The following is a 26,296-nucleotide window of genomic DNA, read 5'->3' on the forward strand; positions in this document are numbered from 1 at the left end:
CTGGTGTTCCCACAGCTGACTGAGCGAGGGCCTTGGGCACCATTTGGAGAGAGGGGGAAAAATGACATGAAAATTCAAGTTTTCAAAGAAGTGCCAGGCTCTGTTAGCTCTTTTAGATTAAATGTCTTTATCCTAGTTGAATGCATGAAGAGCTAAAATGAAATAACACTGCTTCAGTAGTTGTTTGTTTTCCCTGTCATAACTTCCGAAATTTTTATTTTAAAATTCAAAAGTAAGCCGGATACCAGTGGTTCACACCTGTAATCCTAGCTACTCAGGAAGCCAAGATCTGAGGATGGTGGTTCAAAGCCAGCCCAGATAGGAAAGTCAGTGAGACTCTTATCTCAAGTATCCTCCCAAAAAGCTGGAAGTGGAGCTCAAGTGGCAGAATGATAACCTTCAGAGAGGGAAGAAAAAAAAAAAAAAGCTCAGGGACAATGCCCAGACCTTGAATTCAAATCCCAGGACTGGCACAAAAATAAACAAAACCCAAACCTCGGAAGCTTGATGAGCTCTGACGATCAAGGTTCAAAGCTAGCCTGGGCAGGAGAGTCGGTGAGACATTCCTCCAATTAAGCAGCACAATCTAGAAGTGGAGGTATGACTCAAGTGGCAGAAGGCCAGCCTTGAGAGCAAAAAGCAAGGTGGAGCTCAAGAGCCCTGAGTGAAAAGCCCACGGCTGGCCCAGACCAAGACAACACCATCAGAGGTTCCCCATTAAAACCTCTAGAAGTTTAACAACAACAGAAATTGTTATGGTGTTATAAATATAGTCCCTAGACTCTCTGTGTGTGTGTGTGTGTGTGTGTGTGTGTGTGTGTCTAGAGTAGATAGATTATACTCACCAGGAGAGATATCTGTCCTTCTTTTACAATGTTCAGGATGCTCTTGACTTTTTTCAAGTGCTCAGTCTTTTCTTCAGAGCCTTGGGAGCTGGGCCAGGCCAGGCCGTTGACCTGCTCCTCCAGCCTGGGCTCTGTGGTGGAGGACGGCAGGTGAAATGACCTGAGCTGGCAGTCTGTCATTGTCTTTTCCATTTTTCGGCCCGGTGGGTCGCTGAAGGACTTGTTTAAGAAGTCTTTACTCTGGCTTTCCGGCTCGCAGGCAGAGCCGCATGGAGGCAGAGGAGGCGAGCTGCTAGATTCCTCCACGGAGGGCTTGTGTTTCTCCAAGAGCACTGCAGATGCTTTTCTCAGGTGAGGGCTCTTCACGGGAGAGAGGACACAGAGCGGCGCGGCGCTGGGCGGTGAGTTCTCATTGCTTCCTGTAGAGCAGGCTTTGCCAGGAAGACCATTGATGGTGGTACACAACCCCAGAATTCTTTTTTCTGAAGTCGCCTTGGTAAACGAGGCCAGCTGTTGGGTAGACTTAATGTAAGGCACATCCAGAATCTCATCCATGTCCAGGTCGTAATGCTCCAGCTCGTCCGGGGCACTGGCAGGATCGGCACCCTTGCCCGGCGGCAAGCCTCTTCCTCCATCATCGGGCCTGAGCTGCTCGGGCGGGTCTGGGCCGCCCCCTTTCTGGTGCTCTACTTTGTGATTCTTTTGGTCATCGTTTTCAGTGTTCTCCAGAGTCTCGGGCTGATGTTTCAGCGGGGACACGCGCTTCACAGGGCGGAACTTGCTGTATATGTCAGCGATTCCTGTGGGCTTTTGTGTGTTTGTGATGAGAGTGGAGACGCCACAGCTCCAGCCAGAGCTAGAAACTGGGTTTAAAAAGAAAAGTTAAAAGAGGAGATTATTACCCTGGCATGAGGGCCACGCAGGCAGACACGGTCCATTCAAGTGAAGCTCAGATTAAGACCCTGTGTGAAGGAGCAACAAGAAGAGAATGCATGTCCACAGAACATGTGATTTGTACTTACCACTGGAGACAGTGAATGATAAAAGCAAGTCAGGACACAGGGACTCACAGCCCAGTGTAGTGGTGATCATGGTAAGAGCAGAAAGTTAAAGAAAAGCAATTTAAGCCAGGTGCTGGTGGCTCATGCTTGTCATCCAGCTTCTTAGAAGACTAAGATCTGGAGAATCATGGTTCAACGCCAACCTGGGCAGGAAAGTCTGCAAAACTCCACCTCTAAAATAACCACCATACAGCCAGCCTGGAAGCGTGGCTCAAGTGGGAGAGCATCAGCCCATAAGCATGAGGACTTGAATTCAAACAAAAATACAAGACAGTGCAGACAGATAATTAAGTGTCTTTTTTCACAATAGTTCTGGAAATATTTAAACACTTGCCATCACCCTGAAGAACAATATTAGAGGATTATCCGTGTTAAGTAAGCCTCCAAAGTAATTTAGGAATATGCACACAAGCATGCCCACAGCTGTAAGGTTTAAGGTCTCCTGTAAAGATGGACCAAGTGACCCAAACGTGAACTGTACAACGTGAGTGACTCACTAGTTTTCCTTTAGGTGGTTAGGGAAGGAACAGAAAGAAATGAGGTGGTCAGGGATTTGCTGAGCCACGAGAGACAAGGCATGGTGAACTTAACCCATCCAGGACGAAGCACCCCATTCCAACTTCCGGCTGGGACATCTTAAGGTCACTGATGTATAATTCCCACTCGTCATGTCCTCTGCTTAATTGTACCACTCCCCATCAAAGAGGTGAGGTTTCAGGGCATTCCTTCCAACTAGAGACCAACCATGTGCCTTTTTAGAACAACAGCACGCAGGAAGGCTCCAGAAGTGTCCACGTATGGTCTTTGCTATTGGCACAACCGAGAGCAAGAACCAGGGACAAGAGTGAATGTGCAGATATGTAACTTCTACAACGGCCCCTAGCTGGGTTATGGGTAAGGCTCCTTGTTAAAGTTCCCTACATTGAAGTACTAAGTCTTGTCACTGGGATCTGTTCTAGGACTGAAGAGCTCTGGAACCAAGAGAAGGCGGTGAGATGTAAGTATTCTGAACCCAAACATTACCTAGTTGTGAGTTTTATCTCCCAAATGGACAAGAAGTTGGCATTCACTTTTAAGGGGTCTGCTGTGGAGGGAGGGCTGCTTGGGCTGGGAATGTGGCTTGGTGGTAGAGTGCTTGCCTAGCATGCATGAAGTCCTGGGTTCGATTCTTCTGTACCACATACTCAGAAAAAGCCGCAAGTGGCTCAAGTGGTAGAGTGCTAGCTTGAGCAGATGAAGCTCAGGGCCCTAGGACTGGCAAAAAAAGAAAAAGAAAGCAAGAAAGCAAGAAAAGAAAAGAAACAGTCCAGAAGAGAACAACAGTATCTAGCTGGCTTCAGACTGCTGCACTCCTCTTATTGGCTGATTTACAGAGTTGAACATAGTGGTTGGCCCAGAGCAGGCAATTAACATATCCAACAATTACAAACTTGAGTCCCCATTTGCGCCACTCATTAAATTTTTAAAAAATGCATAAGGTGAATCCCTCTGAGGGATTTACAGCTTAACCTCACAGGGGACAAAAGTCTGGCTAATAAATTTAGAGGAGCGATAATCACCAGAAAAGATTAGATTTAGCTATTCGTGAAATGTCATTATGCTGAGGCACAGACTCATTCCAGTTGGTCCCTTATAAATTTAAGTTTTCTATCTTTCATATGTTCTTTTCTTTCTGAAATGTGAAGCTATGAAGAATTAATGTCTGCCAGAAATGTCTGCAGAGATGTTCTTTTTTTTTTTTCCTTAAGAACAGATGGTTCCTTAAGAACAGATGGTTAGGCCGGCGCCCTCGGCTCATGCTCGTAATCCTAGTACTCAGGAGGCTGAGATTCAGGTTCGAAGGCAGCCCGGGCAAGAAAGTCTGTGAGACTCTTACCTTCAATTAACCATGAGAAAGCTGGAAATGGAGTTATGGCTCAAGAGGTAGAATGCCAGCCTTGAGCAAAAAAATGTAAGGGACAGTGCCCTGAGTCTAAGACCTAGTACCAGCCATAAATAAATAAACAACCCCTACACAAAAAAATCCTGTATGTTCACTTACATCTAACAGCAGAGAGAGGATGTGGACATAGAAGGTGTAAAGACGCTTTTAATTTTACTCATCTGCCTTCTGAGAACCTTTAAAAATGGCAGAAAAATATATATTCACAGACATTTCTGAGAGGCATACTTAGTGTAAATACAATGTTTGCTAATAGCTGGCCAATTACTCTGATTTTTTTTCTGGCAATTCTAAGAAATGTGCATCTCTGAATGTATTTAAAAGATTTTTCAAGCCACATGACTTGCTGGGTCAATACAAGGAGTGCACTGTACTGATATATTTATGTGTTGTATAAGGCCAGGGGTTCAAAGGGCGACTCTTTTATGTTGGCTTTATTTACATGCGAAATTTTTTCCAAGTGATACAGGGAAATGGATACCACATGTCGCCCAGCTGTTTTGTTCTGACAGGAGCCATTAAGAATACTCTATGGAAATGGATTCTGAGTCTTACAAAAACACTTCTTTCTACAGAAGGATCTGGAAACTGAAGGAGGGTCAGTATTTAGACTGTTGGCCTTCCCCTTATTCAAACCTAGGATTCTTTTTGAGGCTCAGAGTGAAATCTGTGCAGAGTGAAGTCTGAGTCTTGAGTGCCAAGAAAATACTGCTAATGAAAAAAAAATGTACTAATGGGTTTTAGTGAGAATGCTCCAATTATTTACTAACATTATATACTTGGATAGGAAAAAAACTTTATGCTACAGTTGAAAGAAAAATTCAATTAGTTTATTTTCTCTAAGCTAGACAAATGCACAAGAATAAAAGGAGCAGTTGCTTAATGGGTAGAATGTCACTTCCAATCCTTCCTTCTGTCCTTCCTTCCTTCTTCCTTCTCTCCCTTCCCCATCTCTCTCCTCCCCTTCCTTGTTCCTTCCCTCCCTCCCTCCCTTTCCTTCCTCCCTTTCCTTCCTTCCTTCCCTCCTCCCTTTCCTTCCTTCCCTCCTTGCTTCCTTCCTTCCTTCTCTCCTTCCCTTCCCTTCCCTTCCTTCCTTCCTTCCTTCTTGTGTCAGTACTACAGCTTGAACTAAGGGCCTTTTCTCACATTTGTTCATTTTTTTTTTCACTCAAGGCTTGTTTTACCACTCAAGTCACACTTCTACTTCCAGATTTTTGCTAGTTAATTGAGAAAGAGTGTCTCACAGACTTTTTTGCCCAGACTGACTTTGAATCTAGAGCCTCAGATCTCAGCCTCCTGTATAGTTAAGATTACAAGTGTGAGCCACAGTGCCTGGCTTCATTTCCAATTCTTATGTTTACTAAAACTTTCACTTATACTGCTCTATCTCAATGCTAGAAATTAACTGTTGTCTATAGAATTTAGTTTCAAAATAATAATGCTTCTAGGAAGTTTTTTTTTTTTTTTTTGGGTCCGGTCATGGGGCCTGAACTCTGGGCCTGGCAACGGCCCCCAACCCTTCAGCTCAAAGCTAGCGCTCTACCACTTGAGCCACAGCGCCACTTCCGGCTTTTTTCTTTTTGCTTATGTGGTGCTAAGGAATCGAACCCAGGGCCTTGAGCATGCAAAGTAAGTGCTCTACCACTGAGCCACCTTCCCAGCCCCCTCTAGGAAGTTTTTTGAGGCGAGATCTGCTTTCTTGCGATTATGAGAAAATTCTTTATACACAAAAGTTAAATCCCTGAAACTTTTGTCTTAGATCTGAAGGCAGCAGGAGACCAGGACCTCTACCTAAATTTCTCTTTGTCCCTCAAAGCATGAAGAAGACTACTTAACTCAGTTCTTGATGCCTCTTGGGTTTGAATGGCTTCATTTTAACATCTTACAAAAAGTAATCATGGCTATTATTTACCAACGCTAAGACACGGAACCAACCCAGATGCCCCTCAGTAGATGAATGCATCAAGAAAATGTGGTATATATACACAATGGAATTCTATGCCTCCATCAGAAAGAATGGTATTGGCCCCATTCATACGGAAATGGAAAGACTTGGAAAAAATCATATTACATGAAGTAAGCCATATCCAATGAAACAGAGGCTCCATGGTTTCCCTCCTTTGTAATCATTACTATGTGTCTAGGATAGTCCCAGCAGAGGCTCACAATAGCTCAATAGCTATGTACACATGACCATACAAAATGAAGATAATCAAAATGAACTCCAAGATATGGAAACAAGAGGGTTTTCTTTGTTGCTGTCGTTTAAAAATGTTCTTTCTTCTTTCTTTTGCTCTCCTCCCTCTCCCCACCTTTGGTTTATTCCCTGTTGTCACTGTTGTTGATTTTGGTACTCTGTGTCTTCTTATCTGAACTAGGGAAGGGAAGGGGAATCACAAAATGGTGAGACAAAGGACAAAGGTGAACCAATGCAACAGCGATACTCACCAGACACTGTGCTGGAAATGATCTGTACAACTTGGAGGGAAGGGAAAGTGGGAGAAAACAAGGGGGAGGGTAACCATGTTTGACAAATGTACTCATTACCTTTCTTAGGTAACTGTAACCCCTCTGTACATCACCTTGAAAATAAAATTAAAAATAAAGACAGCAGGCCTAATATGTTGAGTCTGTTCATGTGACCAAAACTTCTAGATTGGCCAGTAAAATAAGTGGACATAGTTGCTGCTGATTTCTAGGCCGCATTAATGTCTTTGAAGCGAGCTGGCATTTGGAGTGCTTCTGACAGTCAGCACCCATCTCCGAACCCAGCCGTGTGTCCACAGGCACTTGTGAGGAGCGAGGGCCTGCTAGGTTCTGCGACGGGCCCTGTGTTCCAATCCACGAGTCTAGCTCTACTCATCGTGTCTGCTTCTTGCCCTTCCCTTCTTCCTGGACACACGCACCATCTCCCCTGAGCAGCTTCCTCTTGGAACACTGACGCAGTCTCTCAGACAATTCACCTCCGAGGCACCATCGATCCTGCTGTTTCCTCCACCGGGTCCCACATCCCTCAGGCACCCTCCCTCAAACATATCCTCAATCGCTGTTAACATGGACCACTTTCTGTATCTTCTGGGAACTCACTAGGTCATACGAAAGCCTTCTCTCCCCACAGCCTGCAGAAAGCTTTCCTTGCTTCTGGGGAATCCCCTGTCCCATCCTGAGTTCTCCCTCTTCAGGTAAGTGACTTTACTACTCAGAACCAGAGCGGATCAGATCCCTTGGGTAGGCTGGTGTTCCTAAAATAATATTTTCCCACATGTGGCGTGCATACCCCTGCTGGGGCTACCGTGACTCATAGAAAAAGGGCAGAATACTCCTGATTTATGGAGGAGGAAGGGGAAAGGAAGTCCTATTCCAGATCAAATATCAAATGCTAAATGCAGTAAATTAATAAGAGTTTTAACCCAACAAATCAGCTTTGCCCCACTGAGGGCACACTGCTGGGCATTTCAAAGACAGTGCTAGTAAGCAATAAGGCATTCAGAAATTTTGAATATGAAACTGCGAAGTACTTTCATCCATTTCCTACAAGAAGTAATAAGGTTCAGTTTCTTCATCTGCAAAATAGAGGTGAGACGAGATAAGTACTCAGATTTGATCCAATTTTTACATTTCTATGATTGTATGAAAAGTCTATAAATAACAGGGTTTCAAAAATCCATCTGACTCACCACGAAACACTATAATTTTTTCTGGACTCATGTATTTGACCAGATCCTCACAAATTTATAATTTTGAGGCAAAGTTGATCGCTGACACACAACAACTCGTTGGCTCTTGGGTCTGATAAATTAGTATTTTCTTAAGAAGATAATGGACAGTTTGCTGTAGCAATGGTGGACCAAACTTTTAAGACTAAACGTCAATGCTGGCTTCTTAAACTCCTGTTTAATTTACTTCTAAATATAGAATTGCGGGTCCATATTAGAATTTTTGCTTGAGACATCAAAAAGAGAAAGGGGTTATGTGAAGCCAAATGAATTCTACTTTCCATGAGACACTAAGGGGCCAACTTTGGATGCAACTGCTTTTCAGGCACACAGCCACACGGTGTACCTCTAGGACACACCTTCTTTGTTCTCCAAATGTTTTCTTTCCATTTATTTCTACACCAAACGGATAGACAGGATGAAAGATGAGGTCTGTCAACACTTACCGTCCCGAGTTTCCTTTATTCTAGCTAAGGTGAAATCTATAGTGGACCTACTTACTGCAAACACCTAGGCTCATTGGAAAGTGGTGACAGACGGCTTCCTCCACCGTATGATAACAGCTAGAGAGCCCAAGTTGGAGTGAGGACCACTTTCTCGTTGCTCCCTGCACTCTCCTAAGAGATCTGACTGTAACCTTATCCAAGAAAAGATTCTGTAAACTCTGGATTTGCAGGGTTGTATCAGGGCATTATGTCAGCAGAGTGAATCTGTGTAAGGAATACCTGTTTCTGGACTGGTCCATGGGGTTGCTTGCCTGTCCATCTTATTGATGACACAGCTTCTTTTATTGAGGGTATCTTGAGATTGAGGGGAAAGTATAGAGGACTCTATTCTTATAAGACAGTCAGTCACTGGTCTAGCCACCTTAGGGTCTTCAGATGCTTATGGAAAAAGAGCCATTGATTTGGGCTCCAAACATCCTGTCTCTCAAGTGGATGTCGAGCAGTGGCCGCTCTGAGCAGCGCACATCCACTCAGTTAACTCTGCGGCCTGCTATGTCCATTCCTTCATTCTGTGAAAATTCCTCAGTGAAATACTGAAGTCCTGCAACTCTGGACAGAAAAGTTGTTTTGGTTTTTTTTTTTAGTAAAGAGGCATATTCGATCATGAAGTCAGACTCAATATTTTGACAACGTTAAGCCTTCAGGTTTCAAAAGCACAGTCTTCACAGAATGGCGTCTGTTGGGTCTGATATGCATATGCTTTCACAGTCTCCAGTCAGCTCTAAACGACACTGACCTTCACTTTGACATTAGCAACACTTTAGCACAGGACTAAGTTTTGAGTCACGCCAGGCCATTCACTAGGCCTCCTTCCTTCCTTCCTTCTTTCCTTTCTCCCTCCCTATCTCCCTCCCTCCTTTCTTCTCTCCCTTTCTCCCTCCCTCCCTTCCTCCCTCTTTCCTTCCTTCCCTCCTCTCTCCCTCTGCAGTGTGGAATTGTAGAAAGACGTATACACCACCCTGAAAAGACTCATCAAGCAGAGACCAGGAGCAACGCACGGCTGGTGAGCAGGCTGGGGGCTGCAGACACCGCTTCCCACTTCAGGCTGCAGGTGGTGCTGTTCTTCACGGCTAATTTACCAGCAAGGACAGCACCAGAGCACCAAGGCAGCCAAGCGACACGTTTTCCAACATTCTCTCCATCCCTCCAACCCGCCCTTTCCCTTTTCTTAGTTCTTTCAGGCTCTGTGTTGATTCTTTGCCACTAAACAAAGCAGTTTAAGCATACAACATATCTTGATCTTTGTGACCCCTACAACATTTTCACCCCCTTACTTTTCTTAACTCTGTGGTAATGCACAATGACTTCTTAGCTGCATTTTTGTCACTTCCCCCTTTCATGTATCTACCCCTCTCCCTCTGGCCCCACAACCCCCCTACCCTCGTAAGTACCCATTTCCTGGTGCTGATTTTGTGGGGCTTTGACTTAGTCTATCTGAGCTCTCCAGAGAGTCTACTATACTTCAGTGAATTCATTTGCATATACTCACTGGGTTTACTTATATATTTATAGGTACACAAATTTATGGGCACCACAAATGAGAGAAACTATGCAAGCTCTGTTTCTCTGGGTCTGGCTAACATCACTTAATATAATTCTTTCCATTTCCATGCCTTCCTACATTACCCTTCCCACCCCCCACCCCCACAAAAAGAAAGATGGCTGTATGTATCCTACAGCAGAATCTGCACAGCATAAAAAACCAGGAGATGAACTTAGCCACTCATCACCGTTACAACCACATCAAAGGTACAGGTAGGAAAAAACTAAAAAGAAAAAAAAATCGAGCAATTTTGTTTTGACAGCATAGTTAACTGTAGGTTTATCTACTTTGAAAACAATGGATTACATCACCGTTATATTTTGCTACAGAAATAAAAATAACTGTTTTGCAGGACAAATATCCTCATCTGGATGTTTTACGGTTTGCAAACCATTACTGTTATCAGGAGCTGGACTCCGCCATGTGTGTGCATCTTGGCTGTATGGGGTTGACTGGTCTCCACCTATTCAGTGGAGAATCACCAGCGGTGGCTTAACCAGCACTCTTGCCAGGTTAAATGGCCAAAGCAACATTCACTGTGATGCTCTTGGCATTAAACCTTAAGACAAATGAGAAACAGGCTTATATATTTAGTATCACCAACTATGGATGTTACAACAATGTCAATAGGATAAATGTCGTGCCAATTTATTATTTTAAGTGATGGCTGAGCTCCTTGAGAATCTTCAAGTAGTTATAAGTTTAGGGTTTGTCACAAAAATTTGCATGTGTACGTTCTAAAAGCAGACCGTATTTGGAATACTTTTAATTATATACACAGAATAACTTTCACAAGATACCAAGTTTAAAAACATATGGTATTTCCACTCATTGTCATACAAGTAACATGTTATCTCACTATTAGACTTCATTCGGAATATATCTTCAAAGGTATCACTGTCTGGGTACTGGTGGCTCATGCCTGTAATCCTAGCTACTCAGGAGGCTGAGATCTGATGATAGTGGTTCAAAGACAACCCAAGCAGGAAGGTCTGAGAAACTCGTCTCTCCAATCAATTAGCAAGAAGACAGAAGTGGTAATGTGGTTCAAGTGGTAGAGCTCCAGCCTGGAGCAAAAATGCTAAGTGACAGCACCATGGCCGGGAGTTTATACCCCAGTACCGGCTCATGTACAACACCCTCCCCTCCCCCACACATATCACACCGTTATTTACTGTCACAGAATTGAATTGTCTAACCTCGTTGCCATCTAAATTCTGATACAAAACTGCATTAATATTTATTTGCCTTTTTTAAAAGACAATTTCTCCATGAGTTTAGCAGATACATATTTTGAAAGAATCACAAGGCATTTAAAACATGGTGAGCAAAAACAAATGTGGATTTGAACATGTAATTGACTTAAGAAACTTTAGGTCAATTGACTTGGGCATGTTTTGATTTGTCTACCAGATGTTGCCACAATGCATTTTTACCCTCATTTAGAGAGGACCATAGAGCTGAATGAACATTCGTGCAAGAAGCAGAGAGTGTGTGCAAACACTTCACACACAACTCCCTCATTTTCAAATCCTTCCCTTATATTCCTGGCTACCGGCTTCTTGGAGCCCATCAATTCATATTCACAGGGTCCCTGGACACAGCTGAGCTGATGTCAGATCCACTTCTAGCCCCCACACTCTGGAAAAAACATTTACTCTCCATAAGCCTCAGTTTCTTTATCAGCAAAACGGGCCCAGTGATAATATTCCCTCAGAGAGTAATGTGAAGATAAGGAAGCTGTTCGAGTATCTGGAACGCTGCCTGGTAAGATGACTGGCTTAAGAAATGGCTCAAGGGCTGGGATGTAGCTCAGTGGCAAAGCGCTTGCCTAGCAAGTGCAACGTCCTGGGTTCGATCCCCAGTACCAAAAAAGAAAAGACAAAAAAAAAAAGAAATGGCTCAGAAACCTCCGTAGTGCCTGCTGAGCCCCAGGCCGGGGCAGGGTGTGTGCTTCGGTGTCCTTTGTCTAGAGAAACAGTTACAGGAAAAGTCTGAGACCAGGGAGTAGACAGTTAAGGGCCACCAGCATAGTTACCCTTTTTGGATAAGCTAGGACATCATGGAGGTGATGAAGTACAGCCGACGACCCCAAGGCTGGGGTCACAGTCACCTCTGCTTGGACTCCGACTGGGAAGAGACCCAGTCACCTTCAGAGCTTTATAAACCAGATCTCTTCCTTTCCTTCCCTCCCTTCCCTCCTTTCTTCCTTCTTTTCCTCCCCCTTTCCTTCTCTTTTCTTCCCTTTCCTTCCTTCCTTTTCTTTTCTTTCTGTCCTTCCTTCCTTCCTTTTCTCTTTCTCTCTCCTCTCCTGTCTTTCTCTTCCTCCCTCCCTTCCTTTCTCCTTCCCTCCTTTCCTTCCTTTCTTTTTTCCTTCCTTCCACCACTTAAGTCATGCTCCAACCTTTTCCACTTTAGTTATTTTTCAGAAAGGGTCTCCGCTGTTTTCCTAGGTAAATGAGAACCTCCTGCCTCTGCTACCCACGTAGCTAGGATCACAAGCAAACCACCTCACACCTGGCTCGCTGGTTCCCATGGGATCTTGCTATGCTATGGCTCAGGCTGAGCCCTCTTCCTAATCTACCTCCCAGTGGCTGGATTTCAGGCATGCAGCAGGTAAGGCCCAGCTCTCTAGGATGACTGGACCTGTTTGAGTTTCTCAGCCCACGAATGGTCCCTCCACTTGGAGTTCTACGTGTGACTCCTTCAAGAGGTGTGAATCTTTCCCTCGTACTCCAGATTCTTGTCCTATCTAATTATTGTTAATCACCTGGAACACTGGATTCTCGCTCTGTGTAAAGTTCAAGAGATTCTTAACTTGATCCTGACCTCCTCCACCACAGAAGAAAAGTCTAACCATGCTACTGCAGAAGTGCTTAGACCTGCAGATGTGAAAAGAATGGAATACTCCAGACAGACCCAGGAAAAATAATTGTCAAAATTGCTGTTTATTCTCAGTAACTCGGTCAGAGTAGCTATTTAACTGAGGCAGGTGTGTGTGTGTGTAGGGGGGCTGTTTGCTGATTTTAAAAGCTTTAAAAGGATAATGTCCCAAAGTTAAATAGCAACCACTACTACTACTACGCCCAGCTAGCTGAGAGGTAGTATATGTAGAGCACAGGGCTCCTCATAGTCTGAGATGCAGCTCTATCACATAATCACTGTAAGGTTCTGAGTGAGACACTTAAAGCTCTGTTTTTCCCTTTGCTTATCTATAATATAAGCAACCTGAAAGAACCTAGCTCACAGGGGTGTTAGGATTCACTGAATAATGTAAGGAAAGTGCCCGCCACAGTACCTAGCACATAATGGCACCTACTTCCTCAGAGTGTATGAGATATTTCTTATGATTGGTTTCTCTCTTGCTCTATACCCCCAATTAAAAAAGAAAGAAAATCTGAGATTTTGAAGGTGCCCTCCAGTACAGAACCTAATTGGTGTGTGTGGCAGAAATGTTTTATTTATTTTAGAGATAACTAGTTGCAGACTCAAAGTCATGTTGGTGAGCAATGGCTGAATTCTAATCTGAACCCAGGTCTTCAGGCTGGTAGCTTTGTGGCAGAGTGTAGTCTGGGTAACGGAGCAGAGTTAGTACTCCAGCTCTGGAAAAATATACCACCTTGAGGAGAGAAATCCCGAAAGGACACTGCAGAAATCCTCTCTTACACTCAATGGAAACAGAAGCATTTTGAAGTATACAATTCAGAAAAAAAAAAAAAAGGAAGTGTATACTGGGTGCTGGTGGCTTATGCCTATAATCCTAGCTACTTAGGAGGCTGCTATCTGAGGACTGAGGTTGGAAGCCAGCTCAGGTAGATAAATTGGAGACACTCTTATCCCCAAGTAATCAGCAAAAAGCTGGAATGGAGATGTGGCTCAAGTAGAAGAATGCCAGCTTTGAGCTAAAAAAGCTAATGGACAGCACCCAGGCCCTGGGTTCAAACCCCAGTACTAACATATACACACAGAGACACAGATACACACACACACACACACACAATTCTATTTGAGCCTGAAACCATCTTCTGTGACAGCTCTGACCTCAACACGGTTGCCTTACTTTCACCCTTACGCATAACCCACAAAATCAACAAACCTAGGAAGACTGATTTTTCTTGTCACATCTAGGCAAAATACCAAAAGCAAACAAGCATTCCAGAGAAAGGTGCATTCGCGCAGCAACGCCCCTCCAGCTAGAAACCTAGACCACGAGTGGCAAGCCAGGTGAGACACGCCTATTTATTTTCAATCCTGCTACTGGTAATTTGAGGATTATGTTAATCCTCCCGCCACCGCCATCTCAGGGTCATGTGCCTATCAGCAGAAGGGGTTCAGTTTGGGGCAAGGTTAATGAAGATGCCTTAGAGCGATTACTTGGAGAGAAAAAAAATAAAACATCATTTCATAGTTTCATTTGAGGGAATCATTCCTGCCAGCATCCTTCTTGATTTTTCTTTCTTTTTGCTCACCACAGAGAGAAACGCGTAGAGGTTCGGTTTGATTTATGGAGGGAAAGACAACCCTGCATGTCCTTTTTTGTTTCTTCTTCCGGCTGGGGGAGGGGCGCGGGTGGAAGGAGGAAAGGTCAGGCAGCTGGTTTCGGGTTTCCCCTGTTGAGCTGCGTGTGCAGCCTCTGCTCCTGGCTGCAGATCTGTCGGGCCGCACGTGTCACAGCCCCGTCCTCGAGCTGCTCCTGCCAGATGGGCAATCAAAGCCTCCAGGAAAGCTTTTTTTCCCCCATTGGCGCCTGTGTTATTATGTGTTGTCACCAATGGTTTCTCGGTTTTTCTGTAAATTGCTGCATACACTGTGGTTTGGCCATGCCAAGACCTACTCGCTGTACAGAGCCAGGGCCTCCCTGGTGAGCACTCCCCGGGCCAGGCCGGCTTTGGTGGGTGAGGGCGGTGGGGAGGTGGAGTCCACGGAGAGAGACATCAGAAAGGACAAAGAGCACAGAACGCGGGGCAGCCAGGGTGCGGGGACCCCTCTGTCCCGGGGGGCCTTCCCACTCAGCTCAGCGCAAGGAGAACGAGGCGCCACACCTACCTGGTCTGTCTTCATTTTGGGAATCACATCGTCGGCAGAGTTCGGGGATGGTCTTGAGCGACGTGACTGAATACTGAATGAGAAAAAACCAGAGGAGAAAGGCTGTAAAGCAACAACTCAAAATGGGGAGCACTGAATGGGGGGGGGCAGGAACGCTGATGCCGCGCACTCAGAATCCGACATCTAGACTGGAAACCCCTTTGGTACAACTACTGAAACATCTAAAAAAAATAAATAGAATGAAAGCTCACACTCCAATCGCCAGCCAAAAGGCACACCCAAAAGTAGGCTAGCTCACCCACCCTCGTGGGATTCCAGCAGTCTGGCAGCCTGCTCTCTTCTGCCTATGAGCATGGAGGCAGTCACAGAGACCTTGAACACGGTGGGGGTGTTAGGCAGCACAGTTCCGTCTCTCTGGGGAAAGTTGGAACGATCTGGCCTTGAGCATTTACTGAAGATGGCCAAGGTCTTGGCATAATAGAACCCTAAGGGCCAGTTTTATGCGTCAAAGTCAACCAAGGGAGCACGGAGCTTCTGCAGCTCCAGGTAAGTGAGGGGGTATGATTGCAGGGATGCTCACTGACTGCAAAAGCCCCCCACGGTCGCCCCAGAGGCCGGTTTTACTGCATGGGCCCCTGGAGGCTCCACAGGAAATACCAGGGTGATGACATCACCAGGGAGGGGAGCCGGGGTCTGTGTTTGAAAGCTCATCTGTTTCGTGTATAGATTGGTTTGAAAGGAGAGAAAGCACCTTTCAGTGTCCCAGTGCCAATTCGGGCACTGGCTCTCAGGATAACAAATTATGACACCAGGTGGCACAAAATCCGAAGCGCTCAAACAAATGTAAAATCAATGGCGATGATTTATGGGAACTACATCTGATACCGATCAATCTTTCTTTCGAGAAGGGTGTTTTAAGACAAAATAAATAGGATGAGCTCTTTCTTTAATCGAAGGCAAAGTCAGGGACTGTCTTCAATCATGCTCATATTTTAATTGGCAAAACGCGGTTTGGTTAAAGGGAAAAAAACCCCACTTTTCTCTCTACGACTAAATAAATAAGCATGTACCATGAATTACTTCTCCAATGCAAATTGTTTCTTTTGGGGGGTGGGCAGGGATTGAGAAAATATTTACTTGAAAAGAAAAATGAAAAGAGAATAGACATTAGGATTATTCCAGCATCGCAGAAGAGGGCTGTGTAATTAGAACGCGTTTTTCAATACGAAGGTTCTGGAGCGGTCTTCGCATCGATAGATGATAGATGGAGCTTCGCCTTGCAGCCACAGGACAGCGGCCCAGCGGGGCCAGCGTGGGGGTGGAGGGAGCTACTGTCAGCTTGCCGAACTGCACACACCCGTGTCCAGCGTTCCTGAGTGAAAAACTAAACAAGATCTCTCCTGACTAATTAGAGAAATTACCTTTACCTATCTGATGCAATACCGTTCTGTTTTTCTGGGCCATTCCTCAGAGACTACAGGTGCTCTAGGAAATCCACTGACTGGGCTGAGAGAGGGATGGCTGTCTCTCAAACCAAAAATGAACCCCAGCTGACTTTTCCTTCCACATTATGTTCGTGCAAGGTCAGGGAGGACACAGGTGAAAAAGGCATCTTTCTTGGTACCACTAAGTGACGTCACGCTTCTAGCCACATACAAGCTCTCTAAGGGATCCGGTAGCTTCCTGAGACCAGCTGGTACATGTTAAATAATTACACAGTCCGCCATTCAATTAAAATCGGGGACTCTTGTTTTGCTTGTTGTATACACCCTTTGGCAAAGTCTAATCCTCCCTCCTTTTCTCCCCCAACCCTCACTTTTCTTCCAAGACCCAATTTTAGAAAGGCAATTTCAGAGGATGTTTCAATATAGTTCATGATAGATGCCACGTTGGCTGGAGATACAGCTGATTTAAATGGGTGGGCGGTTACCTATAATTTCCAGAGCATATATCCTACTCCCAATCCAAAGGCAGACACACGAGGGTCTCTGATTTGTTCAGCATACTTTCAGGTCTTGGCATTTGACCACAGAGGTCCAGAGTTTTCCTTGGATGAGGTTTGTGTTTGAGCCGCACGGCTCCCTACGGCGTGAGGGGAACCACCGAGTGTGCCGTTGGGAGCCGCACCTCTTTTATAAAGAGATACTTGGACTTTTCGAATCATAGGCATGTAAAGGAACAAAATCACCTTTAAGAAAAAGTTACGTGTTGCTCCTGGGAATAGAAGTAGAGTGGCCAAAGGTAAAGATGATGTGTTGGTCAGGAAATGACAGTTGTGAATACATTTAAGGATGTATGGAATGGGCTGAGAAGGTGGCCCAGTGGTAGAGTGCTTGCCTCCCATGCATGAGGCCCTGGGTTCGATTCCTCAACACCATATAAGCAGAAAAAAACGGAAGTGGTGCTGTGGCTCAAGTGGTAGAGCGCTACCTTGAGCTGAAGAGCTGAGGGACAGCGCCCAGGCCCAGAGTTCAAGCCCCACGACCGACCAAAAAAAAATATGGAATGCCCCCATTCAACAGAAACCCAATCTCTGGGCAAATCCATCATTATTTGTAAAGGCACCAAAAAAGAAAGGAGCAACGTGTCGATTTGTTTCAATAAGTACGAACACTGTATCAGGACAGAAGGTAAGCCTTAAGGAACGGCCACAGAGCAGAGCAAGCTGTCAAGTGAGGAAATGCATAGGAAAGAAGCCAGAAAACATTCTGGAAACTCGTTTTCTTATTTGAAGACTGGGGAGTAAGCACGTGACCCAGGAAGTCTCCTTTGCGAGATTCTACCATCTGGAAGCTGGAATAAAAGACCTTCCACCCAATTTACAGAGCTGTCAGGGTGCCACCTTACCTCATTCCCAGGACACCAGCCAGCAGCAAGTCCTGTTGCTTCAGCCTATCAGAACCAAAGCCCAGCGCCTCTGTCCCGCCTTGGGCCTCCCAATGAAAAGGCGTAGTTAGTTCCCTGGGTTCCTATTATCCTTGGTGATGAGAAAAGAGAGGACCTGCAGCTACTTGAAAAGCTTTATATTATACTCCCTTTTCACGACAGTACTCTAATACATTCCTTTTATCTAATTCCTCAAGAGATGATGCCTGTAGAATCCAGAGGAATTCCCTCACTTTTCTCTACCACATCTCAGGAGGAAGCCTACCATGAAAGCCTGAGTAGTCCTCCAGCTTCTCCATGTCCCAGCGCAGCCAAAGTGTAACTGATTCTTTTGTTCTTTGACTCTGAGTTCACCTGGGCTGCAAGGTTTTTCTCAAGCCACACAAATAGGCCAGCTTGTGTTTTGCTTTCTCCACCCAGCCCTGGCTGACGGTTCATTCTAACAGGCCTTTCTCTTTCCAGCCTTCAGTAAATACCACCTTGTCTTCTGGTTGTTCCTTTTCTGCGAGTGTTGGCTCCCATAAGCAATGAAGAGGAAAAATATCTTTGATTTGTGTATAGATGATGCACATAGGACTGACTAACTGTTTGAACGACTGCACCCACATGTGCATACGTTTTACTACATCCTGCTCCTGGAGCTATCGATGTTCAAAGGAGCTTTTTCATGTTTAAGTAAAAACATGGGAATTTCTTCCAAGTCCTCACATTGACACTAGAATAATTCACTTTATAAAATGCAAATTTGACATAAGTTCCTCTTTTGTTGCAAATCCTTTAGTGGCTCGGAAAAGCCTACGGGACAAAGCCTGCGTGGCCTGGCTTGGAAGGAGCTCATACCTCTCTCCCTTTTATGCCCTTCTCTTTGAATGCATAATAACAAATACCTTGAGTCCCCCTGCCTGCGTATATCTTTATGTATGCCTTCCACCTGCCTACAATGATATCCTGCCCAGTTCAATAGGTAAACTCCTTTGAATTCTTCAAACTTTGCCTGGGGAACATTTCTACGGTATCATCTCTGACTCTCCCAGATGGAAATAACACTTCAGATTTCCCATCTGTGGTCCTTGGAGCAGTGGATCAGCATCATCCAGGAATGTGCTGGGAATTCAAATTCTTGGGAGCCATCCCAGAGCTACTGAGTTAGGAAATCCGAATATGGGCACACTCAGGAGATTCTAATGTGTAAGGTTGCTGAAAGATCGCTGCTGGGTAGTATTTCCTTCTACTACAGAATCTAGCCTATTACATTTCTTCTATATGTTTATATAAACATTTTGATTGGTTCCTGTGTAGGTGGACAATATTTTATTTATATAAGAAACTAGGAAGTTACTAAGCTGAATTAAATGACTTAAGTGATTAGTTTGTACCTATGGAGCACTCAGTACAGACTGTAATTTAAAATCTAGCAATGTAATCATGGTGTACTTAAAAGGAAACAACACTAATGTAATTCTAGCAGGAGGACTTGCTGATGCCTTCGCCTTTTATATAAAGGACAAAGGAGGAGCCAGAGATCTGGATCTAAGTTGTAGCTCTGTGGCTCTAGGTAAAGAAATCATTTCAGGTCTTCGGTGCCCAGTTTTCTTATCTATACAATAGAGATAATTACATGAGATAAGGAAGGTGAAGCCATTTTGCAAACTGTGAAGTTCTGTTAAGTAAGCCTTTTGCCTCTTCTCCCTAACCTGTTTTCCTCAAGTGTGTCGTGTGTCGAGTGCCCTCCCTCCTCACCTTGATTTCTGTCAGGATCATAAGCTCCCAAGATCAAGACATCAGATAGAAAGAGCTGGGAAGGGAGGGGCACAGCTGGGAAGGGAAGGGAAGGGAGGAGAAGGGAAGGAAAGGGAAGAGGGCTCAGCACCCCCAGCACGTCATCTGACTGCTCGTTCTTCTTTCCTCACCCAAGAGAGTTGGTGACGGAGGGCCGGGTCTAAACACAGCTTCCTTCACAAGCCACACAGTTGATACAACGCAAGAGCTTCTCCTCAGCCGGCCCCCCGCCAGGTCTGTCAGCCTGCCATGCAGAACACTGAACATGCACAGGATCTATAATGACAGGGCGTGATTTCCACACTGTGCTCCTAGACATGTTCCAGGCCTGGAGGCTCTGGCACTTATTCCTGAAACCTGGAGCCAGCTGGGAGAACCGGCAGACATGACTCAAATGGTCATGAGCCACAGAAAGGAAAGAAGACTATCTCATGTACCTTTCCAAGCGAGAGACTTTCAAGATGAAGGCCCTGTTAAGTTTCTCAAAAAAACACTGGAGTCATCCACTCCAAGAGCATCCATCATTTCTCACGGAGCTTTCCAACAGGCAGGCCAACATCTCGACAGGCACACAGTAAAACACCGCCAATGATGGACCCACGCGAAGTAGACAGCGAAAGAAGTCGTGCAGCTAGTGACGCCTTCAGAGATGAATCCGTTTCCAGCCTCCTGTCCTTCAACGACTCAGGAAGGGCGTCCTGACTTGATGGACCTCTGGCGCTGTGGGCCCCGCTGTCCACTTCTGCACGCTCGCTCCCCGCCCCTTCTCCATCTCCTCACAATCTTGTCCCAACAACTTCCCCTTCCCTCCTTCTCCTCTGCCCCTCTCTTCAGAATTGGTTGTCTCCAGGGATCCCGTCAAAGCAAAGAAGTGCTCCGGCCATCTCGGAGTGTTCTCCATCCCACCATGGGCTTTCCTGCTCTTGTTAAAGCCCTGCCCTGCTCCATCTCTGGCCTCTCCCCTCCAGAGCTCTGCCTTCTCCCGCAGAGCTCCAAGCTCCACCGCTTTCCTGTGGGTCTTTTATAGGCAGGAGAAAGGGCTTAGCCAGAAAAAGCCGGTGGACAGTTTCCAATCCTTCCAATCCTAGGTGCTAACACTGACTAGTTCTTTCTCAAATTCCTTAAATCCTGCTCCCCCTCCCGGCTCCCTGGGCCTTGCTCCTTTTTCTCTCAAAAGTTCTTTCCAGTTTCTTTCCCACCACACAGGAGGCACACTTGACACAGACCCTTCCTGGGACACTCTTCCCTTCCACATCTACCAGCTCGCAGATGACTCGCTTGGTTGGCACCCGTGGCCCTCCCCAGAACAGACACGGGCGGACCACACTTTAAGTTATCTCTTCTACTGTGCTTGAGTTAAATTACTTTTCACCAACTGGGAGGAACTGACGAACATGATCAGAATCAACCCTATGCCCCAAACCATCAAACCGCATTTGATTTCTGTTCTGGTTTCTTGTCTTATCTTCCAGGATGATTTAAAAAATAAAATTCTTTCTTATGACATATTGTTTATGGTTAATATCTGAGAGAACCCGGTCACGGTTTTTGATGATTTTAAGAGCTCCCTGGAAAGTGACTGCATTGTAATACCGATGCAATTAATGTCATGTCCAGGGCTATAAGTAAAGGTGATTATTACCATTGCAGAAGAGAAAGTTGAGGTGTAGTATAATTAAGAGTTTTAAGTTCATTTTAGTTGACTTTACTTGTTTTTATTTGAAAAACTGACCAGCTTATTTTTATAATATTGGGATTTAACTCTTTCTTTTCTCTATCTGGTTTTACTATATTTCCTTCTAATGAGCCAGAGCCTTACTGCCAAGAAGCAAATTACAATCACTTCCACGCCAGCTGGGGCTGGGCTGGTGGGAGGCGAGGTGGTCAGAGCGTTCTTTACTCAAGCTCTGAGCCCGGCACTTACCTATCTGTAACCTTATGAGAGTTGTGCTTCCCTCTAAGCCCCGATTTTCTCTTCTGTAAAATGGAGTGAACATAGAACCCTTCTGTCAGAGTGGAGGTGAGACATGATAACCGAGTTCAGTTCAGCATGTGACATGACCAGCACTTCGCGGATGGCAGCTGGGAGCCAAGTTGTCCCACGGACCTGCAGCTCCGCCTCCGCTTTGTTCACTCAGTCCTGTGCATGATACTATTCAAGAGCAGCAAAGTGACCTGTCAGGGGTTTTTGTGTGTTTGTTTTGTGGGGGTTTTTTTTGTTGTTGTTTTTTTGCCAGTACTGGGAATTGAACTCAGAAACTAAATGTTGTCATTTAGCTTTTTCACTCAAGACTGGTACTTTACCAGTTAAGCCACAGCGCTACCTTCAGCTTTTGGTTGGTTAACTGAAGAGCCTCACAGACTTTCCTGCCCACGCGGGCTTCAAACCATGATCCTCAGATCTCAGCCTCCTGAGCAGCTAGGATTATAGGTATGAGCCATCAGCACTCAGCAAAACTGGCCTTTCTTTTTTAAAAAAATTTTTTTTGGTTGGTTGTGGGGCTTGAACTCTGGGCCTAGGCGCTGTCCCTCAGCTGTTTAGCTCAAGACTAGTACTCTACCACCTGAGCCACAGCACCACTTCCAAAACTGGCTTTTCTTAATAAAATGAATACATAATGGTTCCCAAGAATCCCAGAGGGTTTTGGGTTTTGCATTTTAGTGACAAGGTGATCTGGATTCCACAGGGAAAAATCTGTGCTGTGAACCAACTTGCAGTGATAGAAAAACCCTCGGCTGGGCCTTCGTGTTTCTGAGATTCGCCATCTTCCCCTCCAGTCTTGTAGTAACTTCACAACACGCTGCTCTTTGGGATGGCAGCTTACAAGAATGTAGGGTTAAACGCTGCATTTTGCAAGGAATGCACATTATTTTCCAGCCTGGAAAACTTCACAATAACTTGGTTGCCTCTGGGTTTTTTTTGGGGGGGTGGGGAGACAAAAGAAGTTCTATTTTTTTAAATACCAATATACAGCTTGTGCTTTCATTAAGACAAGAGCCAGGCTGAGGACGGAAGGAAAAACTATGCAAGTAGGTAATAAGGCTACTAGGGTTTGAGAGTAAAAAGAGGGGTTTTAAACCCAGGTATGGGTTTTGTAAGCATCTTTTCAAACGCAATGTGTTCTGTTCGTCCCACTCCTGCCACTGAACCAGGAAAAAACAGAGACAAAAGTGCCAGCAGACAGGGAGGTCTACAGAAGCCTAAAAATAACAGCACATTGTTCATGGGAAACTGCATTTCCTTTTATACCAGTGAGTTCGCACCCTGAAAACCAGCTTATTTTTCAGTTTTAACATTTGAATAATCCCCAGTTTAGTCCTTAGAGCAGCTGTAACATTCATTGCTCCTAGGTTTTGTAAACACTCTTCCCCCTATTAATGAGGATATGGTCACTTATTCTGCATGAAATCATTAAGTAAAAGCAGCAGAATCCTGGCATGTTTCAGATGTTAAACCTAGATCCTACTGAATTAAGGTAAAACAATCCATATGCCTTAGAGGTTGTCAAAGTAAACAAGGGCATTACAAAGATCCGAATTTAATGCTAGAGTAAATGCTAGACAATTCTTTACTGTGGCGCACTGTCTTGTCCATTGAAGGATGTTCTAGAAACATCTCTGGTGCCTCCAGTGAGCAGCCAGTAGCACCTTCCTAGTATGACAATTAAAAAATGCCTCTGGGTAGAAACCATCCTGGAGTAGGGGTGGGGAACAGGCAAAATCACCCCTGATGGGAACTCTAGCGATGATCTAAATTCATCTTGGAGGTGCAGTCAAGGATTGCAGCAATGTGAGTGCTCCGACTGGCGCGCTGACCCTTGACTATTTATCTAAGGTGTCCTGCTTCATCCTGCCCATCTGTCAAATGGGCAGATAATATCCAGCCTACAGCACATGCTCAACAGATGTTAACCATTATTATTGTTTTTATCAATTCTATGTGATTTAAAACCTGATCATGATGCAAGTTAAAAATCCAGACAACAGAAACCTATTTAAAGTTTGAGTGCCGTTATAGTCTTACAGATGAACATCCCTACTTAGGCTTCAGAGAGGTCAAAATGTAGAAGCTCAGCTCTTGCATAATTCTGTACCTAATTTGCTAAATAGCTCCAGTTATTGCTTAACATATTTTTATCTCTCCAGTAGAGCTTCCTAATTCATCAAAATTATGGGCTGCTGCCAGCTGATCCTTTTGCAAATACAACTGCTCTCTTATACTAAAAAAAAATCTTGACATTATGCCTGGTCTTTTCCCTTGAGTTCTTTCTTCACCAATGGTCATATAAATATTATTATATTATCCATTGAAATGATAACAAAAGCTACCATTCTGAAGAGTAACTTACTGTGTGCCAAGCTAAGTGTTTCACATATGTTATTACTTCACTCAATTCTCCAAACAGTCTTAAAGACTAGGTGAGGATCTCAGAGAGGTACAGTTAACGCGCTTGCCCCAAATCATCCAGCCAGCGAAGATCAGAACAAGCAAAGAACCCAGGCAGTGCCTTCAAGGCTGTGTTTTCCAGACCCAACCTTGTCCTCAACCCTCAGAGACCCACTACTCCCCTCACAACCCAAGTTTCCCTTTCCACACCTTCCATCCCTTCCATGAACCCCACACTGCCACCCACTGACTTGGCCTGTCTCCACTCAAACCAAAACAAGCGAGGGGCAGGGGCAGTGCTCTGAATCCTTTCACAAGAAAAGCAGAATGACGGAGAGACAGACAGACAGACCTCATGCAAAGCATGTCCTCTGAAGGAGGACAAGGAAAAATTGTTGGGAAGATGAGAGGGTGAACTTACATGTGTATAGTACAAAAAAAAAAGCTCATCCAAGATTATACAAAGCAGGAGATTTGTCCACACTATCTCAGTAATCTAACTTCAGGTATAGTATACATAGTTTATGTCCAGGTGAGGAGGAGAGGTACAAAACTGCTTCTAGAGTGATTCAGCTCATTGTTTGGGGGCCATTTTACAGTCCTGACACAAAAGCTGTAGGCCCTGAGAGACCGGGAGAAGATGAGGCCAGGAACTGTGAGCTTCCAGGAAGAAAATTTACGCAGGTATTTAGTGAGAGGCCAGTGTTGCTAGAGTGCTAGATACCAGCAGAACTGTTGCTGGGGCAACAGGATCAATCACATGAAGCTCTAAGCAAGGAACACAGAGAAATGCACTCTGAGAGGGCTGTACGTGAACCCGGACATAGCAGCTCTGAGCCTTGGGGGAGCTCAGAGACCACACGGCCCGGAATTGCAGAATTAGGCAAGACTTCAGAGGTCAGCCGGTCAACAGGGATCAATGCATCATCCTTCCGCAATATGCCAGCCAAAGTGATTGGATAAGTTCCCTTTAGTTGTTATTGGTGAATAAAAATGCCGAGTTGGCTTCAGTCTGTTCTTTTAAATGGAGAGACTACTGGTTCCTGTAGAGCAGCAACCGTATTAAAAAAAATAGGGGTAATTGTGTGCATACATCAGATCTAGGCCAGAATCAGTCATTCTGGCACCCTGGAACTATTTGGAATGGGAGACTCAGCACGGCCTTGTTCTCCCCAGGTCACAGACAATCAAGCGACATTCAGTTCTTGGCTCAGAGACCCACAAACCACACTGTGAAGCACAGCATCACTCTCAGTTTGAAGTCATAAATGTAGTTTGAAGGGTTTGGATATACAGTACAATAGCAAAACCAGCACATGAGGACAAAGGCAGAATCCCTCCCAAAACATTGCTCCTAATCAGTAATACTTACAGATATGTCATCACTGAAGTCAATTTCATCCAAATCAAGGTATTCAGGGGCTTCCATTATTCTTCTTTGTACATTTTGGGTAAGCTTAAATGCTTATAATTTCCTAGACAAGACAGAAGAAGAAAAGAAAGGCAAAAAGGTTAACTGTTTAAAATTAGAAATATTCCCTGTACACAGACAAACAAAACAGAAAATGATGGTGGTGTTGCACGGGGGAACATTTCCTCACTCCAAAGCCCCTAGCCCGGGGCTTCCAGAAGCACAGCTCTGCCCCCGTAATTCTCTGCTTTACTTGATCTATGTCTCTGCTTGTCTTTGCCATAGTAGAAACTTGGGTTAGAATTTCCCCTCATGACAAATACTGCAGCCCATACACGGCTTTCATCACACCTTGGGTAAAAGTTTAGGCTTCAGAGAATGGGAGACAGCCGAGAAATCATAGGACACTGTGGACATATCCTTGGGTTTTGTGCATGCTAGATCTCCACAGCACCCTGCAGGTAGGTACAAAACATATCAACGAATCAAGGTAACAGCTTGGGAGAAAGAGAGGAGAGGTGGAGAGGTGGGTCTAAGTCCATATTTAAATATTTGAACCATAGTACTTTAATCACTCACATATACTGTGTGTGTGCGCGCGTGTGCTTGCTTGCTGGGACTGGGAGCTGTCCCTTAGCTCTTCTGCTCGTCACTGATGAGCCATAGCTCCACTTCCAGCTTTTCTGCCCAGGCTGGCAGATCCCAGCCTCCTGAGAAGCTAGGATTACAGGTGTGAGCCACCAGAGCTGAGCCCAATCACCTCTGTCATCAGTGCTATGTGACTGGTCCACAGATCCTCAGTCAGCACTTGCCTCAAGACCCCCTGTGGTAATCCCTTAAGCACATTCTGGTGATAGATGCCTCCTCCTCCTTCATCTCCATCACTTACGCCCGTGGGCAGGCCAGCCTCACCTACACAGCTAAGAACAGGGCTATCTTTCTCCAGGCAGCACCTTGGGGTGTAATTATCCTCCTCCCCTTAGGGGAAGGACAGCCCATTTCCTGCAACACGTCTTTCTTATTATAAAAACTGTCTTATGCAACGGGCCTGAGTTTCTGAAGCTCACTTTGCCCTACTTTGGTTCTGTAACCTTGCTGAACAGAGAAGAGACATCACTGGAAGATGAAATGACATGGAAACAGGCTTCCTAATGTAAGAGCGAGAGCGGTGAGG

At 45.0% G+C, this 26,296-nt stretch overlaps 1 protein-coding gene across 2 annotated transcripts in view; it reads right to left on the reverse strand.

Moving 5' to 3' along the window:
- Sncaip (synuclein, alpha interacting protein) overlaps positions 1-25,181 on the reverse strand; it is a 60,499-nt gene extending 35,318 nt beyond the window's left edge. For both annotated transcript variants that reach the window (XM_013015589.1, XM_013015590.1), the window contains exons 1-3: positions 25,084-25,181; positions 14,660-14,732; positions 846-1,708 (exon numbers count right to left, since the gene is read on the reverse strand). In XM_013015589.1, the coding sequence (XP_012871043.1) occupies positions 846-1,708; positions 14,660-14,732; positions 25,084-25,140 (993 nt within the window). In that variant the 5' untranslated portion in view covers positions 25,141-25,181. The remainder of the gene's footprint in view (positions 1-845; positions 1,709-14,659; positions 14,733-25,083) is intronic.
- Positions 25,182-26,296: the final 1,115 nt, after the last annotated feature.

The sequence above is a fragment of the Dipodomys ordii genome, unplaced genomic scaffold, assembly GCF_000151885.1.
Source record: "Dipodomys ordii isolate 6190 unplaced genomic scaffold, Dord_2.0 Scaffold27, whole genome shotgun sequence".
In the NCBI taxonomy this organism is placed as follows: Eukaryota; Metazoa; Chordata; class Mammalia; order Rodentia; family Heteromyidae; genus Dipodomys; species Dipodomys ordii.